Genomic DNA, 15,695 nt, shown 5'->3' on the forward strand with positions numbered 1-15,695 from the left:
GAAAGTATCCTTCCTCCCTAGCCCCACTGAACAAACAAAACCAACAAAAAACCTATCTAATCAAGCCTCTAGATCTGATCACTAATCTGTAAGAAATACAGGAAATAAGACAACCTTGTTTCTCCAATAGGACAAAAAAAGATTAAAATTAAAAAAAAAAACCATCAACAAAGGGAGTCTATTGTAGATTAAAAGCACTATCATATGCCACGTGTGGACATTTTTTGGATCCTTATTCCAATGAACTCATAGCAAACAAATGACATAGGCAATTAGGAAAATTTAATGGTACCCAAAAATGACTAATTTTTTTTTTTTAGGTGTGAAAATGGTATTGTGGTTATGTTAAAAAATAAAGTCTTTTAGAAACACATACAATGCATTTATGAATGAAATGACAAGGTATCTGGGATCTGCTCTAAGTATCACCTAGCAGAGCATGAAGAGGGTACACAGATGAACCAAGTTAGATCATGCTGATAATTGTGAGACATGGGTGAGAAGTCCGTGGGGTCAATCAGATCATTCTCTCTACTTCTGTGTGCATTTGACAATTTCTACAGTAAAACATAAAAACAAAACAAACCACTGAAGGTAAATAATACAGAAATCAAGATTCGAAAGAGGGCCTGAAACAGCTAGGAGGAGAAGCCGGAGACCTGGATACTTGTGGGCAGATGAGTGGGGGGGGTCCTGCAACGCGCACCCACTGCTGCTGCCATTTTACGTGGAGGGCCATCCTCCCGCCGGGCTTCTCACCTTTATCCCACTGAGAATTTCATTCATGATCTTTAACCGTTTGTCTTTGTTCTTCATATTTTTTACCTGCCAGGAAAAAGTAAAACAAAACACACTTCCTCGTGAGAGGGTCCAGATTTGGCACAAATGCTAGGTCGTGCTGGCAGCTCTGTGGATGTCACTTGGTAGGAACTTGAGGTGCCGAGTGATGGGGTGCGTCTCTCCCCCACCCTCCTCTTTGCCCAGGCTGCTCCTGTCAACCCCGTCTTCGTTCTGATCCTTAAACCGTGCCAAGTTAATTTCCACCCCCACAGGCGTGGCCTGGCTTGGCCTCTTCCCAGGGTGCACTTCCCGAGGCTCGCTCCTTCATAGTCTGGCTCCTGCTACTCGGAGTTGAGCTCAAAGGTACCCTCCTCACAAGGCTTCCCTGACCCTGTAATCTAAAACCACCACCCACTCACGTGCTGTCCTATCACCCTATTTCATTTTCTTCATAGTACTTATCATGACCCGATAGTTTTCTTGTGTACTTCTGTTGACGGCTTGACTCCCCACCCCACGGAGAATGTAAGCTCCACAAGAGCAAAAGCATCCTCTAATTTGCTGCCATACTCCCAGAATAATATGTACAATAAATCTTTTAAAAAGAATTATTTGTAACTGAAGGAATGCAAAGTGAATGAGTGACTGTATCACGTACACCATCAAGTCCTCCCACCCAACCTATGATTTCTGGCGGATCAAAGGACTGTCCACAGGGAGCCCTGCCCCCTGTAGTAGCAGGGCTGATTGCCAGGACTTAGGCTTAAAGTTTGGGTAACTCATGCATCTGCTCTGTATGATTGGTTTGTACTGCTCTGATGGCGAAACAGGGCCAATCACCAGAACTCTAAGAACAGCCCTGGGGTACCCAGCTGCCTCAGTCAGTGAAGCGTGCAGCTCTTGAACTCAGGGTTGTGGGTTTGAGCCCCACGTTGGGTGTAGACATTCCTTAAATTTGTTTGTTTGTTTTTTTTAAAGACGCCCAGCAGAGCAGGGTAGAAGAGTTATGTGCAGGGTCCCTGGGCAGCTCTCCCCTCTCTAATTAGGCTCTGCCCTCTCATATGAATAAAGATGGAGTATATAAACCTGAAGAGTGGCCAAAAGATGAAAAGGGAAGATGGAGTAGGCCATGTTCATGTGGGATACTGGAACATCTTCCATCAGCTTTGCCTGCCCAAACGCCCAAGAATTAGAGTAAGCCAAAGACTTTAGACTTTGAAGAAGGTGTGTATATCCCCAGGGTGACTCGGTTTCTTTACCTGAATAGCTCTACTCTTGGCAGCAAGTATCGCATTAACTGGAATTAGGAGTACCATCACCCCAACACCTGCCAAGATGGAGGGTCCCAGCTCTGCCCATAGGAAGTAGATAGATAAAGTAATCTGCAGAACATCTGACCACAGCAGATGAAAGTAGCTAGTCACATCCATGAGCTTCTGGGCATCCACAGACATCAGGTTCACTGTTTCTCCAATGGTGTACTGCTTCCTGGCCTGGTTGGATAGGGTCAGCGCCTATAGATAAAGATTGGAATTGGGATTTATGGACAAGGCCAACGAAAATGGGGAGTAAAAAGGAAACTTGGGAAGTGAGAACACAATAGAAGGATGGTCTCCATATGGACACAACTTTTCCCAGGGGCTCTGCCTTCTTGCCTCCAAATCTTACACACAGCATTCTCTCGTTCTTGACTACTCTTTCAGGTTATTCCCACTTCCTTGAACCCCTTGCCACCCCCTCTCCAACACACACATTTCTTTGCTCAGAAAATTCCTATTTTTTTTTTTTAAGATTTTATTTATTTGACAGAGACACAGAGAGAGAGGGAACACAAGCAGGGGGAGTGGGAGAGGGAGAAGCAGGCTTCCCGCTGAGCAGGGAGCCCGACGCGGGGCTCAATCCCAGGACCCTGGGATCATGACCTGAGCCGAAGGCAGACGCTTAACGACTGAGCCACCCAGGCACCCCCAGAAAATTCCTATTCTTTAGTGTCAGTTTAGATGGAATTTATTCAGAGAAGACTTCCTCGGACTCCCAAGTTTGGGTTAGATGCCTCCTGTGTATTCCCAGAACATTCTGGGCTTACCTTGGTCATTGCATTCATCACACTGAACTGTAATTGTTTCATTTTTCTACTCCACCAGATGTAAACTCTGTGGGGACAAGGGCTACATCTGTTCATTTCACTACTGTATCACATGGCACACAGTAGGGCATCAGATACTGAAGGATGACAGGAAGGGAGAAATCACGTATTGATTCTGGCCCTTCAGACTTTGGGTATGGCAGTGTTATTTGGAGTCATGTTCTTATGAGGAAGTTGCAACCATTTCCAAGAAGGACAGAGATCTCAGAATGAAGAGGAGAGCTGCAGGTTCACACATTTGAAGCAAAACAATTTGTTTATTGTCAGGAATTTGCAGGCAATATCTAGATGCTGAATCATATAGCATGGGCTCCTGCTTTCATGTTAGACCAAAAGACTGATCTCCACAGGTCTGTCACTTACAACAATGCCTTGCACAAATGCACCCAGCCAAGGGACTTAGGGCCGGGGCACTGAAACCAGTTCACACCATGCTCACCAAACCACCACCTGGCATGGGCTACATCTTCCTGGAAGAAGGAGAGCCTTCTAATTCTCACAAAAGATAGTGTGCGGACTAGGGGTGGTCCTAGGGATCCACCTCCATCCTCTTCCTAGAAGCTCTACTGTCATCTTAATCCACCAAGACATGCTTCTTTGGAACATAACAGGATTCTTGGTTATAGGTAAAATGAGGGAAATTCCCCGAAATGTTAGGCCACTAGGTTTTAGAGACATCAGTCCACTGCTATGTCTCCCTTTTGGTATGGGAGAGCAAAAACACCCCCTTCCCCAAAACAAACCAAAAAGCCAAAAAAATTAATTACCCTTCAAGGTCATCATTTTTCTATTCTCAATAAAAATCTCAATACAGGGCGCCTGGGTGGCTCAGTTGGTTAAGCGGCTGCCTTCGGCTCAGGTCATGATCCTGGAGTCCCTGGATCGAGTCCCGCATCGGGCTCCCTGCTCGGCGGGGAGTCTGCTTCTCCCTCTGACCCTCTCCCCTCTCATGTGCTTGCTCTCTCTCATTCTCTCTCTCAAATAAATAAATAAAATCTTAAAAAAAAAAAATCTCAATACAGTAGAAAGGACATTAATTTAGTGCCAGGAGCCCTTATCTGAGGGCAAGACCTGGCTATGTGATTGTAGGTATTGAAATGACCTAAGCCTTACTTCTCTGTAAAATAGGGAGAATGCAGTTACTTCACAGGGCCATGAATTGATAATCGATATAAAAAAATGTTTCATAACATTTCATAAAGGAAGCATTGTCTAAACATAGGAAATCAATTTTCAGTTCTTAGTAGCGATATTTATTTGAATGAAAGTCTAATAGGGTTCCATTTTACAAATTCTTTATGGATTGTAACAGTTGTAAAACTTGGCATATATTAAGAATCAAAAATAGTGGGAATGAATCACCACAACTGTAAAAGTGTACATTCACAGAAATGGCTGATATAGCCTAGTTAGGGACCCTGTATCCTGCAAACAAGTAGAAATCCAGTATCTCCAAAAGAAATAAGGGGATTAAAAACCAGCGGCGGCGGTGGTGGGGAGAGACAAATTCCAGTGTGAGGCTACTCAGGAGTTCAAAAGACGGGACCAGACTTCTGATCTAAAGACATTTTGGACTACCTGTCTGGGTCTCTGGACGAGTCAACATCTGCTCAGGGAAGACAATGACACATTAGTTTTAACAGACAAATGCAAAGGAGAAAACCAGGAACCATAATAGAGAAATCACTATGATGGAACACTCTAATGGTCCAAGAAAGAGGAAGAAAACGCAATTGGTGTTTAATGTTCTATTCTATAAAAAGTCCTAGCTCCTCATGTATGAATTTTTTCCTCAGGCTTGTAGTCACTGACGGTAACTCCTCTATTCTCATTTCTTTTTATTTATTTTTTATTGAGATAGGATTGATTCTATTTTCAAGGGACAAAATGATATTTCACCTTGAATCTAGGACATAAGGAAAATACAGTGGCTCTGAGAAAGTTAAATGTTAAAAGCAAACATCAGAGGGAAGATTAACAAAATCATCATATAGAAATGGGAAAGTTCCCAAGTCTGCAGAACTCAGTAACCAGAGAGCATGTGTTTACAAAGTGAAAAAATGAGTCAGGCAGTCAGGCAGAGAAGGGGTGGGCAGATGCTAAAGATTAGAAAAAGCAGTCTCTAGGCAAAAGTGGGTCCGGGGAGATGGAGCCCTGGCCCACAGAGCATTCTAGTCTATGGCAAAATTGTCACCGAGATGGATGCACGAAGTCTTACGAACCCAGTTTCATGTAGTATCCAGTTTAAATGTTGGTGGTTTTAAGAGTTTGCCATGGGTCAGCTTCGTTTCTGATCTTGCATTCTTTCCAATTTTAGTACATGTGCTGCCAAAGGGAGCACTCTAATCTTACATTCTTTTCCAACGTGTTCTCACTTTGTCAAGAGAGGCAAGAAGAGAGGGACAGGTATGCAAGCCTTCAAGGCTGAAAGGCAGATCCAGGGCGGAGACCAGCTTGCCAGGTTTCCTCTGGAGTACATCCTCCCCTGCGTCCCTGAACACACACATGCCCTAGGCCTGTGAATCCACTTTTCCACAATTTGCAAAGAAAAATCCAAAGGAGGCTATCTGGTTAGTCAGAATCAAGTGTTAAGATCAGTTATCATTTCCATCAAATTTTTCTCGGTCTTGGAATAAATGCTCACATTTAAGGGGATTTTCTTCAGTGAGGTCTGACGCAAGCCACTCACCTTCCTATATATGGACGCCATGACGGTTGTCCGTACGGAGACACCCAGCTTGAAGCACATTTGAAAGTAGCACTGAAGGCAAAGAGACTGGATGAGGGCCACAACAAAGAAGAGGACTGAATAGAGATATGCGATCCACACATGTGTGTCTCGGTCATTTGTGAAGGAGATCAGCAATCTGCCAAAACAAAACCAAGTCATTGCTGCCCATCAGGTCTCCAAGGACTCTTCACACTCTTCATGCACAGCCCGCTACCCTACCCCTGCCCTGTAGTTAACAAAAGGGACCAGAATTGTCCAAAGCTGTTGGAAGACCTGAACTCCACAGTTGTGTCAGTGCTCTTGCTTTTGCTTACAGGGCTAGCAGCAAGCAGCAAAAGGTTCGAGTTGATGACCCATGGCTGTGAGCAGGATAATGAATGAAATGCTCCTCACACATGCTGCTGCAAGGCTTTGGCCCTGCCTTCCCCCGCCCCCTGGTAAAAGAAGTTGTGTGGGAGAAGTGGATATGTTCTTGGACAAATCAAGCCTGAAAAGTAATTAAGACATGTATTCAATGCAAGTTAGAACTTCCCATAGAGGAGAATTCATCCCAGAGATTCCACAGACTGTGAAGTCTTGTTATGATTAAGCTGAACCTCCCACCGAAGGCTGCGGCTGTAGAGATGGGGTTACAGACACCAGGTACAAGGCTCTCTTGCGTTGTGCTGCCCGCCTCTTGGGCATGGCTCCTCCCTTATCAGTTCTGTTTAACAAGAGCTCCTAACAAGTATCTGGCTTCCTGGGAGGGAAGGGATGTAGAAACGAGGGAAGACCTAGCATTTTAGATCCTGAAAATTGCCTTGTGCTTTTCATGAACACACGATAAGGTGGAAGAATATTATCAGCATTTTAAACAATGGGAATTTAATAATAAGCTCCTGCCTGCATATCCAAGGGGCCAGCAAGGAGGAGAGTGGCAGAGGAGGCCCTGAAGGGAGAGCCAAGGCCCAGGACTCACTTCAGCAGCTGAGGACTCAGAAACATGAGGAGGTCATGCACCAGCTTCAGGAGGAATGATTTCAAGAGCATGATGTAGAAAGTCTTGAAGAGAGTCTTGACCAACCAGGACTTGGGAAAGTCTTTTGTGGTCCCAGACTTCTTTTTTTTCTTTTTAACTTCTTCCTAGGTATAAAACCAAACACCAACAGTGCTTACAGAGCCATGTGGTGTAAAACTTTGTCTTGCACTGCTCGGCTCCAGAGTGTTAAGCCCCCGAGTCCTGTTGCTTTCTTTGTACAGATTTTGGTCTTCTCACTGCCTGGTCACCACCCAACCTTTCAGCTGCCATCACTGGTTCCTTTCCCCCATCCTGATACTCCTAATCTATTTTGGGTGAGAAAACCAGACAACTAAGCTGGTGAGAATACCACATAAAAACAAAACAAAACAAAACAAAGAATAGACCCTAAGTATGGGGCCTGCAGGGTAATCCCAGAGACTGAAAGGCATGGACATGAGGATACGTATTTTTGATACTCAGAGCCTTTTTGTTTGTTTCTGCTTGTGGTTGTTGTGGGATGTTATGGGTTGAATTATGTCCCCCCAAAAGATGCTGAAACCCTTACCCCCAGTACCTCAGAATGTGCCTTTATTTGGAAATATGGTCTCTGCAGATGTAATCAAGCTGAGGTCCTTAGGGTGGGCCCTAGTCCAATAGGACTGGTGTCTTTATAAGAGAAGAGCCTCAGAGCCAGAGAGAAGATGGCCAGAGATTGGAGCGATGCCTCCACAAGCCAAAGAACAGCCCAACTAGAAGGTAAGAGAAGCAAGGAAGGTTTCTGCCCTCCGGGTTTTGGAAGGAGCGTGGCCCTGCTGATACTTTGATTTGGGGCTTCTGGCTTCCTACCTGTGAAACAGCACATTTGTTTTAAGCCCTGCCGCTAGCGGTACTTTGTGAGGGCACAACTTCCACTGTCCCATCTGAGCATCCAGTACTGGGGCATTCCCGCTCCCTCACCAGCCTCTTCCTCTTCCTGTGATCTGGCCTCTTCATTACATTCTCCAGGGGCCCATCAGGCCCCCAATTCAGCTTCTCAGCCTTAGTTTCCAGATTTTTCTACCAGTGACATCCTCTTGTAACTTTGTCACTGAGACCCCATCTGATCAGTCTCTCTTGCCCGGGCAACTGCCCCAGCCTGCCCCCCAGCTTCTACTCTTGCACCCCAACCATCTGTCCTCCTGGCGGCAGCCCAAACATGCTTTTAAAAGTACAAATCTGATCCCATTACTCTTCTGTTCAAAACCTTCCACTGGCTTCCCATCCTTCATAAAATAAAACCCAGACTCCTTACCATGGTCCACAAGGGTCTACACAGCACGGTCCCTATCCACTGCCCTGAGCACCCCCTACTCAGCCTCTCTGTCCATGCCCCAGGACCTTCTTGCAGTTCTCTGAACAAACTGTGTTCCCTTAGCCTCACACCACTGCTCCCTTGGACGGGATTACACTGCCTTCTTTTTTTTTTTTAAGATTTTATTTATTTATTTGACAGAGAGAGAGAGATAGCGAGAGCAGGAACACAAGCAGGGGGAGTGGGAGAGGGAAAAGCAGGCTTCCCGTGGAGCAGGGAGCCAATGCAGGGCTCGATCCCAGGACCCTGGGATCATGAGCTGAGCCGAAGGCAGACACTTAACGACTGAGCCACCCAGGCGCCCCTACACTGCCTTCTGATGGTCCCCCAGGTGGGCTCTTCTCAGACTTTGGGTCTCTGCTCAAGTGACACCTCCTCTGAGAAGTCTCTCCTATGACCCTAAAGGCACTTCACTGCAAAGACATTAACATGTTTTATACATTCTTAATAACATGTATTACTCTTAGAGAGTAACCTGTATTGGTTTATTATTTCCCAGCTCTCTAAAGAGGACTCTTTCAGGCTATTCCTTGTACCCAGTGCCCAGAATAGTCTGACACTTGATACTTAATACTTTTGAGTGAATAAATAAGTACATTAGCTGCTAGGGCGAAAGCCCACCAAAGTGCAACTTCTGGTAATGCTAAGGTACTATTTTTCTTTTTTTTTTTTTCAGATTATTTGACAGAGAGAGAAAGAGAGGCAGAGGAAGAGGGAGAAGCAGGCTCCCCGCTGAGCAGGGAGCCCGATGCGGGGCTCGATCCCAGGACCCTGGGATCATGACCTGAGCCGAAGGCAGATGCTCAATGGACTGAGCCACCCAGGTGCCCCCTATTTTTCTATTTTTAAAGATATGGAAAATTTCAAATATACCCCAAAAGAGAGAGAATAGCACATTCTACCCAAATGTATCCATCACTAAGGTATTATTAGTATTATAGCTACTACAAATAACATAAAATGCACTGCAGTGTATACAGGGCTATCAAAATATAAGGACAGAATCACTAGGACACGGATATCCTCATGCCTGAAACCTAGAGCACATTCACACAGACACTCATGGGAATGTTACCAGGACAATGATATCTTGGCTTTGACTCTGATTCTTGTTCAAGCCATGCAGCCCATCTCCAGAGCCCCTCCAGGCCTTCCTCCGCTGCCGTCCCTGGAGCGCCTTCCTGGCCTTCTGCAGCTCTCCTACCATATGTTTTTCAAACGTGCTGACCAGTGCCTTGGTTTTAATCTCTTCATCAACATCCCAGACATCTTCAAGTGTCAGAGGTTGCTTGTAGCCTTTCATAATGATGCTGGAACCAGAGCGATCCACAGGCTGAGACCCTACAGGCTGGGTCAGGGGCAGTCCCCTTGCTGCTTCTGTCAAAACCTACCTCCCCCCCCCGCCTCAGTTCAGAGATGGAGGGACAAAGGATGGGAGGAGGCCCATTGCTCCATCTCCTGGCCCTTTACACTTGACAGAGGCATGGGGAGGGCGGAAAACGGATGGGAGAGGTGATGGAATGTGGAATAAGACGAGAAGGGCAAGAGGAGCAGTGCGACTGAATTAAAAGCCAAAAGAGCATCACGTCCTCCTGCCCCTTCCTCCTCGAACACTGGCTGCCTCTCTGCATCGGCATCTCCCTGAGGGGCCTTCACGATGCCCTTAAGGAACTGAGCAGCCCTGGAGGCCTCCTCTATGCTCTCTCTCTAGATCAGGGCCCACCAACCTGGTGTTTGAGAACATGGATACAAAATAAATTACATCTTTATTTTCACCAGCTTCTAACTGAAATCTAGCCTTTCCTTAGAACATGAATGGAGGCAACCAGACAGCTGGAAACAGGACTGCACATTCCTCTGACACCAGGGGACACCACAGTGTTTTCATGGTACATGTACACTCAGGGCTACTTTGAGATTGTGGTCATTATTAGTCCTATCGCTCCTTCACTAGATCTCATCATTTAACATGTTTGTAAAGAAGCGCTTGGGTTACATCACAAATTTGTTTTTGTTTTTTTTATTTAAGTGATTTTATTTCAATATATTTGGTTTCCTTTGTAACCTGTGTCTTTTTCTTTATGTGCTGAAATCATTATCTGAGAAGGGGTTCACAGGCAGTACCAGCTGCCAAGGGATCCATAGAACTGCAAAGGCCAAGAGAGCTTGCTGCAGATCCTTTGGTAGCCAAGGCCAGCTGGTGCATCTCTTACCCTTCGAATTGTGACACACTGCCTACCCCCAAACGTCCCTCTTCTTATCCTTCTGCCTTTTTCCTAACATCCTTCCTTTTCCCCATGGAACCCCCAGGCCACCAAGAGCAAAGCCCCCTCCACCCTCTCCTCCACATCTCAGTCTGAAATAAATAGATCTATTAAGTCAACATTCTCAGACTCCAAGTAGAGGAGAAATAGAGGCCCTGGGAAGCATTTTTAAAATTAATAATTCCATCACTTTCAGAAGAATGAGGGGGTAGGGATAGGGACAACCCACACTCCAGGCATTTCTTACCTGTCATACCAACTAAATGTAATGCTACTCAGAAATGAGGCTGTGAATGATGGATTCTGCAAGACACACACACACACAAAATCAAAAAGTAAATCAGCTTGAAACAGGAACTTTGTGGGACTCTAAAATTGGAAACTGACTTTTTCTAGGTATGCTTTGCTAAAAAGTAGACATAAGACTGAAGTAGACTGAACGACATAGGTTTATCTGGAGACCCTAAAGTCACCAGGAAAAATAAAATTTTCTGGCATAGATAGGTGAATGAATTGTCCAGGCTGAAGATTGGCAGGTCAATGTAAAAGTATTTCCATACTCATAAAAGAGTATTTCTGTACGCTAGCCACTTTTGGTTTCCTTAAACCATAAATGGTCCACACGGCTATATTCTGGGCTAGTGGGACCCCCATGAGGCCTAGGCATCTCAAAGTTACATGTGTCAAAATACCATCCAATGAGATAATACATGAGATGGGCATATTTAGAGTCTCACAGTTGATGAGGCATCTTTTTCTGAAAATGCTGAAAGGATCAGGATCAGGATCTGCAGTGCATAGCAGATGAAGAACAGGCAGGAATAGGCCAGGTTAGAATTGCTGCCCTATGGGGAGGAAAAACAACAACAAAAAACAAAGAAAATGAGCCTTTTTCCAAATTAAGTCTAAATGGCCCACACAGGTCAATGCTTGTGATTGAAGCCTATCATCAAATCCCCTAAACAAATTCTATCCCAGAGTTCAACTGACTCTATGCCATTCACTCTTAGAAGTTGATCACCACTACCTTCTCAAGTCACCCTCTCTTTCCTCCTTACCTTTAAGAGTGTCCGGATCAGAGTCTGTAATTGGAAAATGCCACAGAGTATTGAGAGAATCCAGAATAGGGACAGGAACCAAGAATCCTTCTGCATGCACCATCGCCTGCTATGTTGGATCAACAAAACCAGGAGCTGGAGAGAAATTCACAAGTTCTGAAAAATACTGTCACCAAGGATGAGAGGCAAGAAAGAGGCCAGAGAGACAGGGAAAGAATGGTGGGTTAGAGGAGGAGATTGTTAGAACTAATCTGGCCAAGCAGAAAGCACACAAATGCCAAGTTGTAGACTTCCTTCCTGATACAATCCAACCTCTTCTTTTAGGGCATCCGTGCTCTTCCTGGGAATCCCTTCCCCACCCCATCTCCCCATCACACTTGGGTGGGGAGTTAGCCAAGAAGACAGAGGGTCACATTCTGCATTTAATGGAGTTACTTTGGCAGACAGAAAAGTCTTTTCAAGACCCAAGGAAGTTAATTTCAGGTGCTGCAGTAGTCCACCTGGGAGGCAGTTTCTGCTGGACAGGTGCAACTTGTCTATGTGATTTTCTAATAATATCAAACTAAGCAATAAAAAAAAAGCTTGCCTTGTAACATCTCACTTAAATATAATAAGTGTTCATTTCCTAGACTCAGTGCTGACTTTGTAAACTAACATTCTGAAAACAAAGCCATGATTAGTAGCATTTGTTCATTTCTGTGCTATAGATATTACTACCATGGTAGATTTCAAGCCCCAACACACTGTCACTAAACACAGCATTGGGAAGAGATGCACACACAATGGCTGACCATTGCCCTATGGGGATATAGGCCCATAGATACCAGGCATTCTGATTTTTCAAGAAAGTTTAGATAATCCAAATAGTTATGTGGCATCTTCCTCTTTTAAAATGGTAGCAACTAATTCAGTTGTTTTTATTTATTTATTTATTTTTAATTCAGTTGTTTTTAAAACACTGTGCAGGCCTCCCTAAAAACCAAGCCTGCAGGAGAGATAGCAGCTTCTGTTATCGAGTTTATACAAACAACTCTAGACTCAGGGATCCATTGATGAGTCATTAGTCAATTTAAGAATAATATTTACAGCATTTAGAAAATTCTTTTACATCAAGAAACTTGGCTTTCATGTGTGTATATGTATATTTATTTATTTATTTTTTACTTTCCAAATACTGTTTACTTCACTGAAGCCTGGAGGCAGGGAAAGGGTGTGTGAATGGGACACCAAGTCTAGGACTGCATGTTGACAACGGTGACATACAGGGCCATAGAGTGCTGTCCAGCTGCCCAGGGAACAGAGATGGACAGAGGTCTCCATGACAAAGGCCTCATAGATGCTAAGGAACATCAGTAGGAGTACTGATGGCTGAAAAGTGAGGTATGGGTGGTAGCGTGTTATCATCCAGACCTGGGCAGATGAGATGATGTAATGGACCAGACTGATGTTGGAGTCCATGCTCTTCTGGATGTCCTTCCAGTCAAACTCCATGCCCTGGGCTCCAACTCAGATGGGATGCAGTGGGACATAATGAGCGTGGCCATGGCCCAGCCTAGGGCAGTAACATGATCTTGTATTCCCCCTTGCATACATTCCAGGACATGACAAGGTTTAGGCCTAACAGGCCTGCCACATCCACGTTGACCTTCATGACACCCCAATGAAGTCAGGGATGCCACCTTCCCAGGTGGGGAAAAACAAGGCCAGGAATAGCATCTTGCACAGCTGCATGAAGAGGTAGGTGACCCTGGCCTGCACGCACTTCCAGAAGGCATTGCACTCAGGCCACAGTGCTTGTAGGTGATGAAGTAGAGGAAGTAGGCCAGGGTGAACCATTCCAGAAGTGGCACAGGGTCATGGCACTGACCTCCTGGGCCTGTCAGAGCGTGGGTCTCTGCCTCGGCTGGCCTGCCACTCACTCATGTATAATTATTAGGTGGAAAGATAGGAGGGCATAAGATACATATCTTAGGCATCAAAGTTAGTATTTACACTAGGGAGAAGGATCTATAAGTTAGTGCTCAAAAGAATATCCAAAACTAAAATTTGATTCAACCCCATTACAACCAAGTTTTGCCTCATCATAGGCCCCTCAAAAAAGGTAGATGAAATTGACTTAATTTTATTCCAAAAGAGTACATTTCAACTAGATAACTATGAATAGGAAGAGGGAAGAGGATAAACAGGGCAGGAGTGGGGGTAGGGCTTACCCATGTGCCCAGGTAAAGGCTTGGATTGGTGTATCTAATGGCAGGGACCGTGGCTTGTCCAGAGTCTTCTGTGAGTACAAGGGCCAGCTCTATGGCTGCTAGAATAAGAAGAAACCCAACAAGTACCTGAGAAGGAAAAAGACCACTGTTAAGAGGATATCATGCTTTAGAATAGAATGGTTCCTGATAACAGATGAAGTTCAATGTATGCTAGGATAGGTTTTTGAGGAATGTTGAGTGTGATGGTTTTAAACTATGTTCAGAAATTCTTTGATATTCCTCCCCTCAAAAAGTAGGTCTTCGTACCCCTCCCCTTGAGTGTGAGCATTAATTTAGTGATTCAATTCTAAAGAATAGAATATGGTAGAAGGTCATAAAAAACAAGATGCCTGCCCCATTCTCTTTCCCAGATCACTCACTTCAGGAAAAGCTATCAGTGCCATCGTGAGGACAGTCCAGTAGCTCTATGGAGAGATCCACTTGGTAAGTAACTGAGACCTCTTGCCAACAGCCATGTGAGTGAGTCATCTTAGAATTAGATGCTCTACCTCCAGTCAAGCCTTCAGATGACCTTAGTCTCTGCTAGCATATCAGCTGCAAGGCCATGAGAAACCCTGAAGCAGAACCCAGGGAAGCAGCTCCCAAATTTCTGATCCATGGAAAATGTACGAAGTGTGGTTTTTTTAATTGCTAAGTTTTGGAGTAATTTGTTATACAACAATAGGTAACTAATAAAAATAGATTGAAAAAGGGAGCCCCCTTACCCCAATTGGGATTTCCAGTTTCCTTGGTCATATTCCCATTTCCTTGATTATTCCCAGCCTCTTCCCCAGACAACGTTTGAAGTTAATGTTGCAAACAATTGTGACTATGTCACCCTAGGAGGACTCCAAGCCAATCAATATTTGTCCTATGAGTTCATAAGACATGCTACACATTGTATTATTCTAAAGCATCACCTCCACCCATCAGGATAAAAAATTACTACTTCCAGTGAGGAGGTCCACCAGAATCTTAGGCCTCAAAATGAGGATCTTTAGGACCATCTCCCTTACGCCATCTCTTCAACTCCCATCCATCTATCCCTACTCATTCCCATGTCTCATTCATCCAGAATGGTTCAGGCAGAAATACTGGGCTGCCTGTAATGAAAACCAACCAGTGAGGGAGATGAATGCATCTGTAGTAGGACTAGTGTGGTTATTTAGCAAGGCATAAAGTCAAAGACATGTTGATAAAGAGAATGTGTTTCTCAAGCACACAATATACTATATTGTGCTTTCTTACATGACACTGAGGTTTTTTCTGGAAAAAAAATAACAGCTTTTGAAGTGGTAAGATATGTTTGCCTTTAGGTAAATTGGGCATAAAATAGAGCAAGGTGGAGCTAAAGCACCCAGTCAAGGAGGACTTGAGGAGAACAGGTGAAGAGACTACTAACCAGCTCCCTAGGCCAAGGAAAAAGAATAGGCCTTGCCACAGGCTTCCATATATTAAACTCTTACATATTGATTAGAAATATACTGAGCAATCCATATCAAAAAGAACAATTTACATTATAAGGAACTCCTACAAAGCATTTCAAGATGAAAACAAACAGGGCACCTGGGTGGCTCAGTCAGTTAAGCGACTGCCTTCGGCTCAGGTCATGATCCCAGGGTCCTGGGATCGAGTCCCGCATCGGGCTCCCTGCTCAGCGGGGAGTCTGCTTCTCCCTCTCCCCCTCCCCCTGCTTGTGTTCCCTCTCTCGCTGTGTCTCTCTCTGTCAAATAAATAAATAAAATCTTTAAAAAAAAAAAAGATGAAAACAAACAATCCAGTGCAAAAGGCATAGGATGGAAAATTTAAAGAAAAAAAAAAACATGGCTTTTAAACATAGGAACAGATGCTTAACCTGATAATTAGTGCATTTTCAAATTATAATGATATACCATTTTTCACTTAACTGCTTAGCAAATATCAAAAAGTTTGATAAAAAGTTGGTGAGACTGAGGAAAAAACTCTATGGAGGATAATTTTCACCATTTACAAAAGTTTAATATACTCTTCACCATAACTTCGTTTGTAGGAATTTATGCTTGCCGACACAGGTAAAAAAGTTGTTTACTGCAGCATTACCTGTGATGACAGAAGGTTAAAACCACCTAAATTTGTT

The 15,695-nt window shown here is 44.3% G+C and overlaps 1 protein-coding gene and 1 pseudogene across 2 annotated transcripts in view; both read right to left on the reverse strand.

The window, feature by feature from the left end:
- Positions 1-15,695, reverse strand: part of ABCC2 (ATP binding cassette subfamily C member 2) — a 60,811-nt gene that overhangs the window by 32,072 nt on the left and 13,044 nt on the right. For both annotated transcript variants that reach the window (XM_081823651.1, XM_081823652.1), the window contains 9 exons: positions 13,541-13,666; positions 11,331-11,465; positions 11,010-11,117; positions 10,520-10,575; positions 9,084-9,318; positions 6,616-6,779; positions 5,616-5,793; positions 2,040-2,294; positions 760-825 (listed from right to left, as the gene is read on the reverse strand). In XM_081823651.1, the coding sequence (XP_081679777.1) occupies positions 760-825; positions 2,040-2,294; positions 5,616-5,793; positions 6,616-6,779; positions 9,084-9,318; positions 10,520-10,575; positions 11,010-11,117; positions 11,331-11,465; positions 13,541-13,666 (1,323 nt within the window). The remainder of the gene's footprint in view (positions 1-759; positions 826-2,039; positions 2,295-5,615; positions 5,794-6,615; positions 6,780-9,083; positions 9,319-10,519; positions 10,576-11,009; positions 11,118-11,330; positions 11,466-13,540; positions 13,667-15,695) is intronic.
- On the reverse strand, positions 12,336-13,528 carry LOC102730773 (BOS complex subunit TMEM147 pseudogene; annotated as a pseudogene).

Source organism: Leptonychotes weddellii, chromosome 6 (assembly GCF_054177405.1).
Source record: "Leptonychotes weddellii isolate Sample4059 chromosome 6, ASM5417740v2, whole genome shotgun sequence".
In the NCBI taxonomy this organism is placed as follows: Eukaryota; Metazoa; Chordata; class Mammalia; order Carnivora; family Phocidae; genus Leptonychotes; species Leptonychotes weddellii.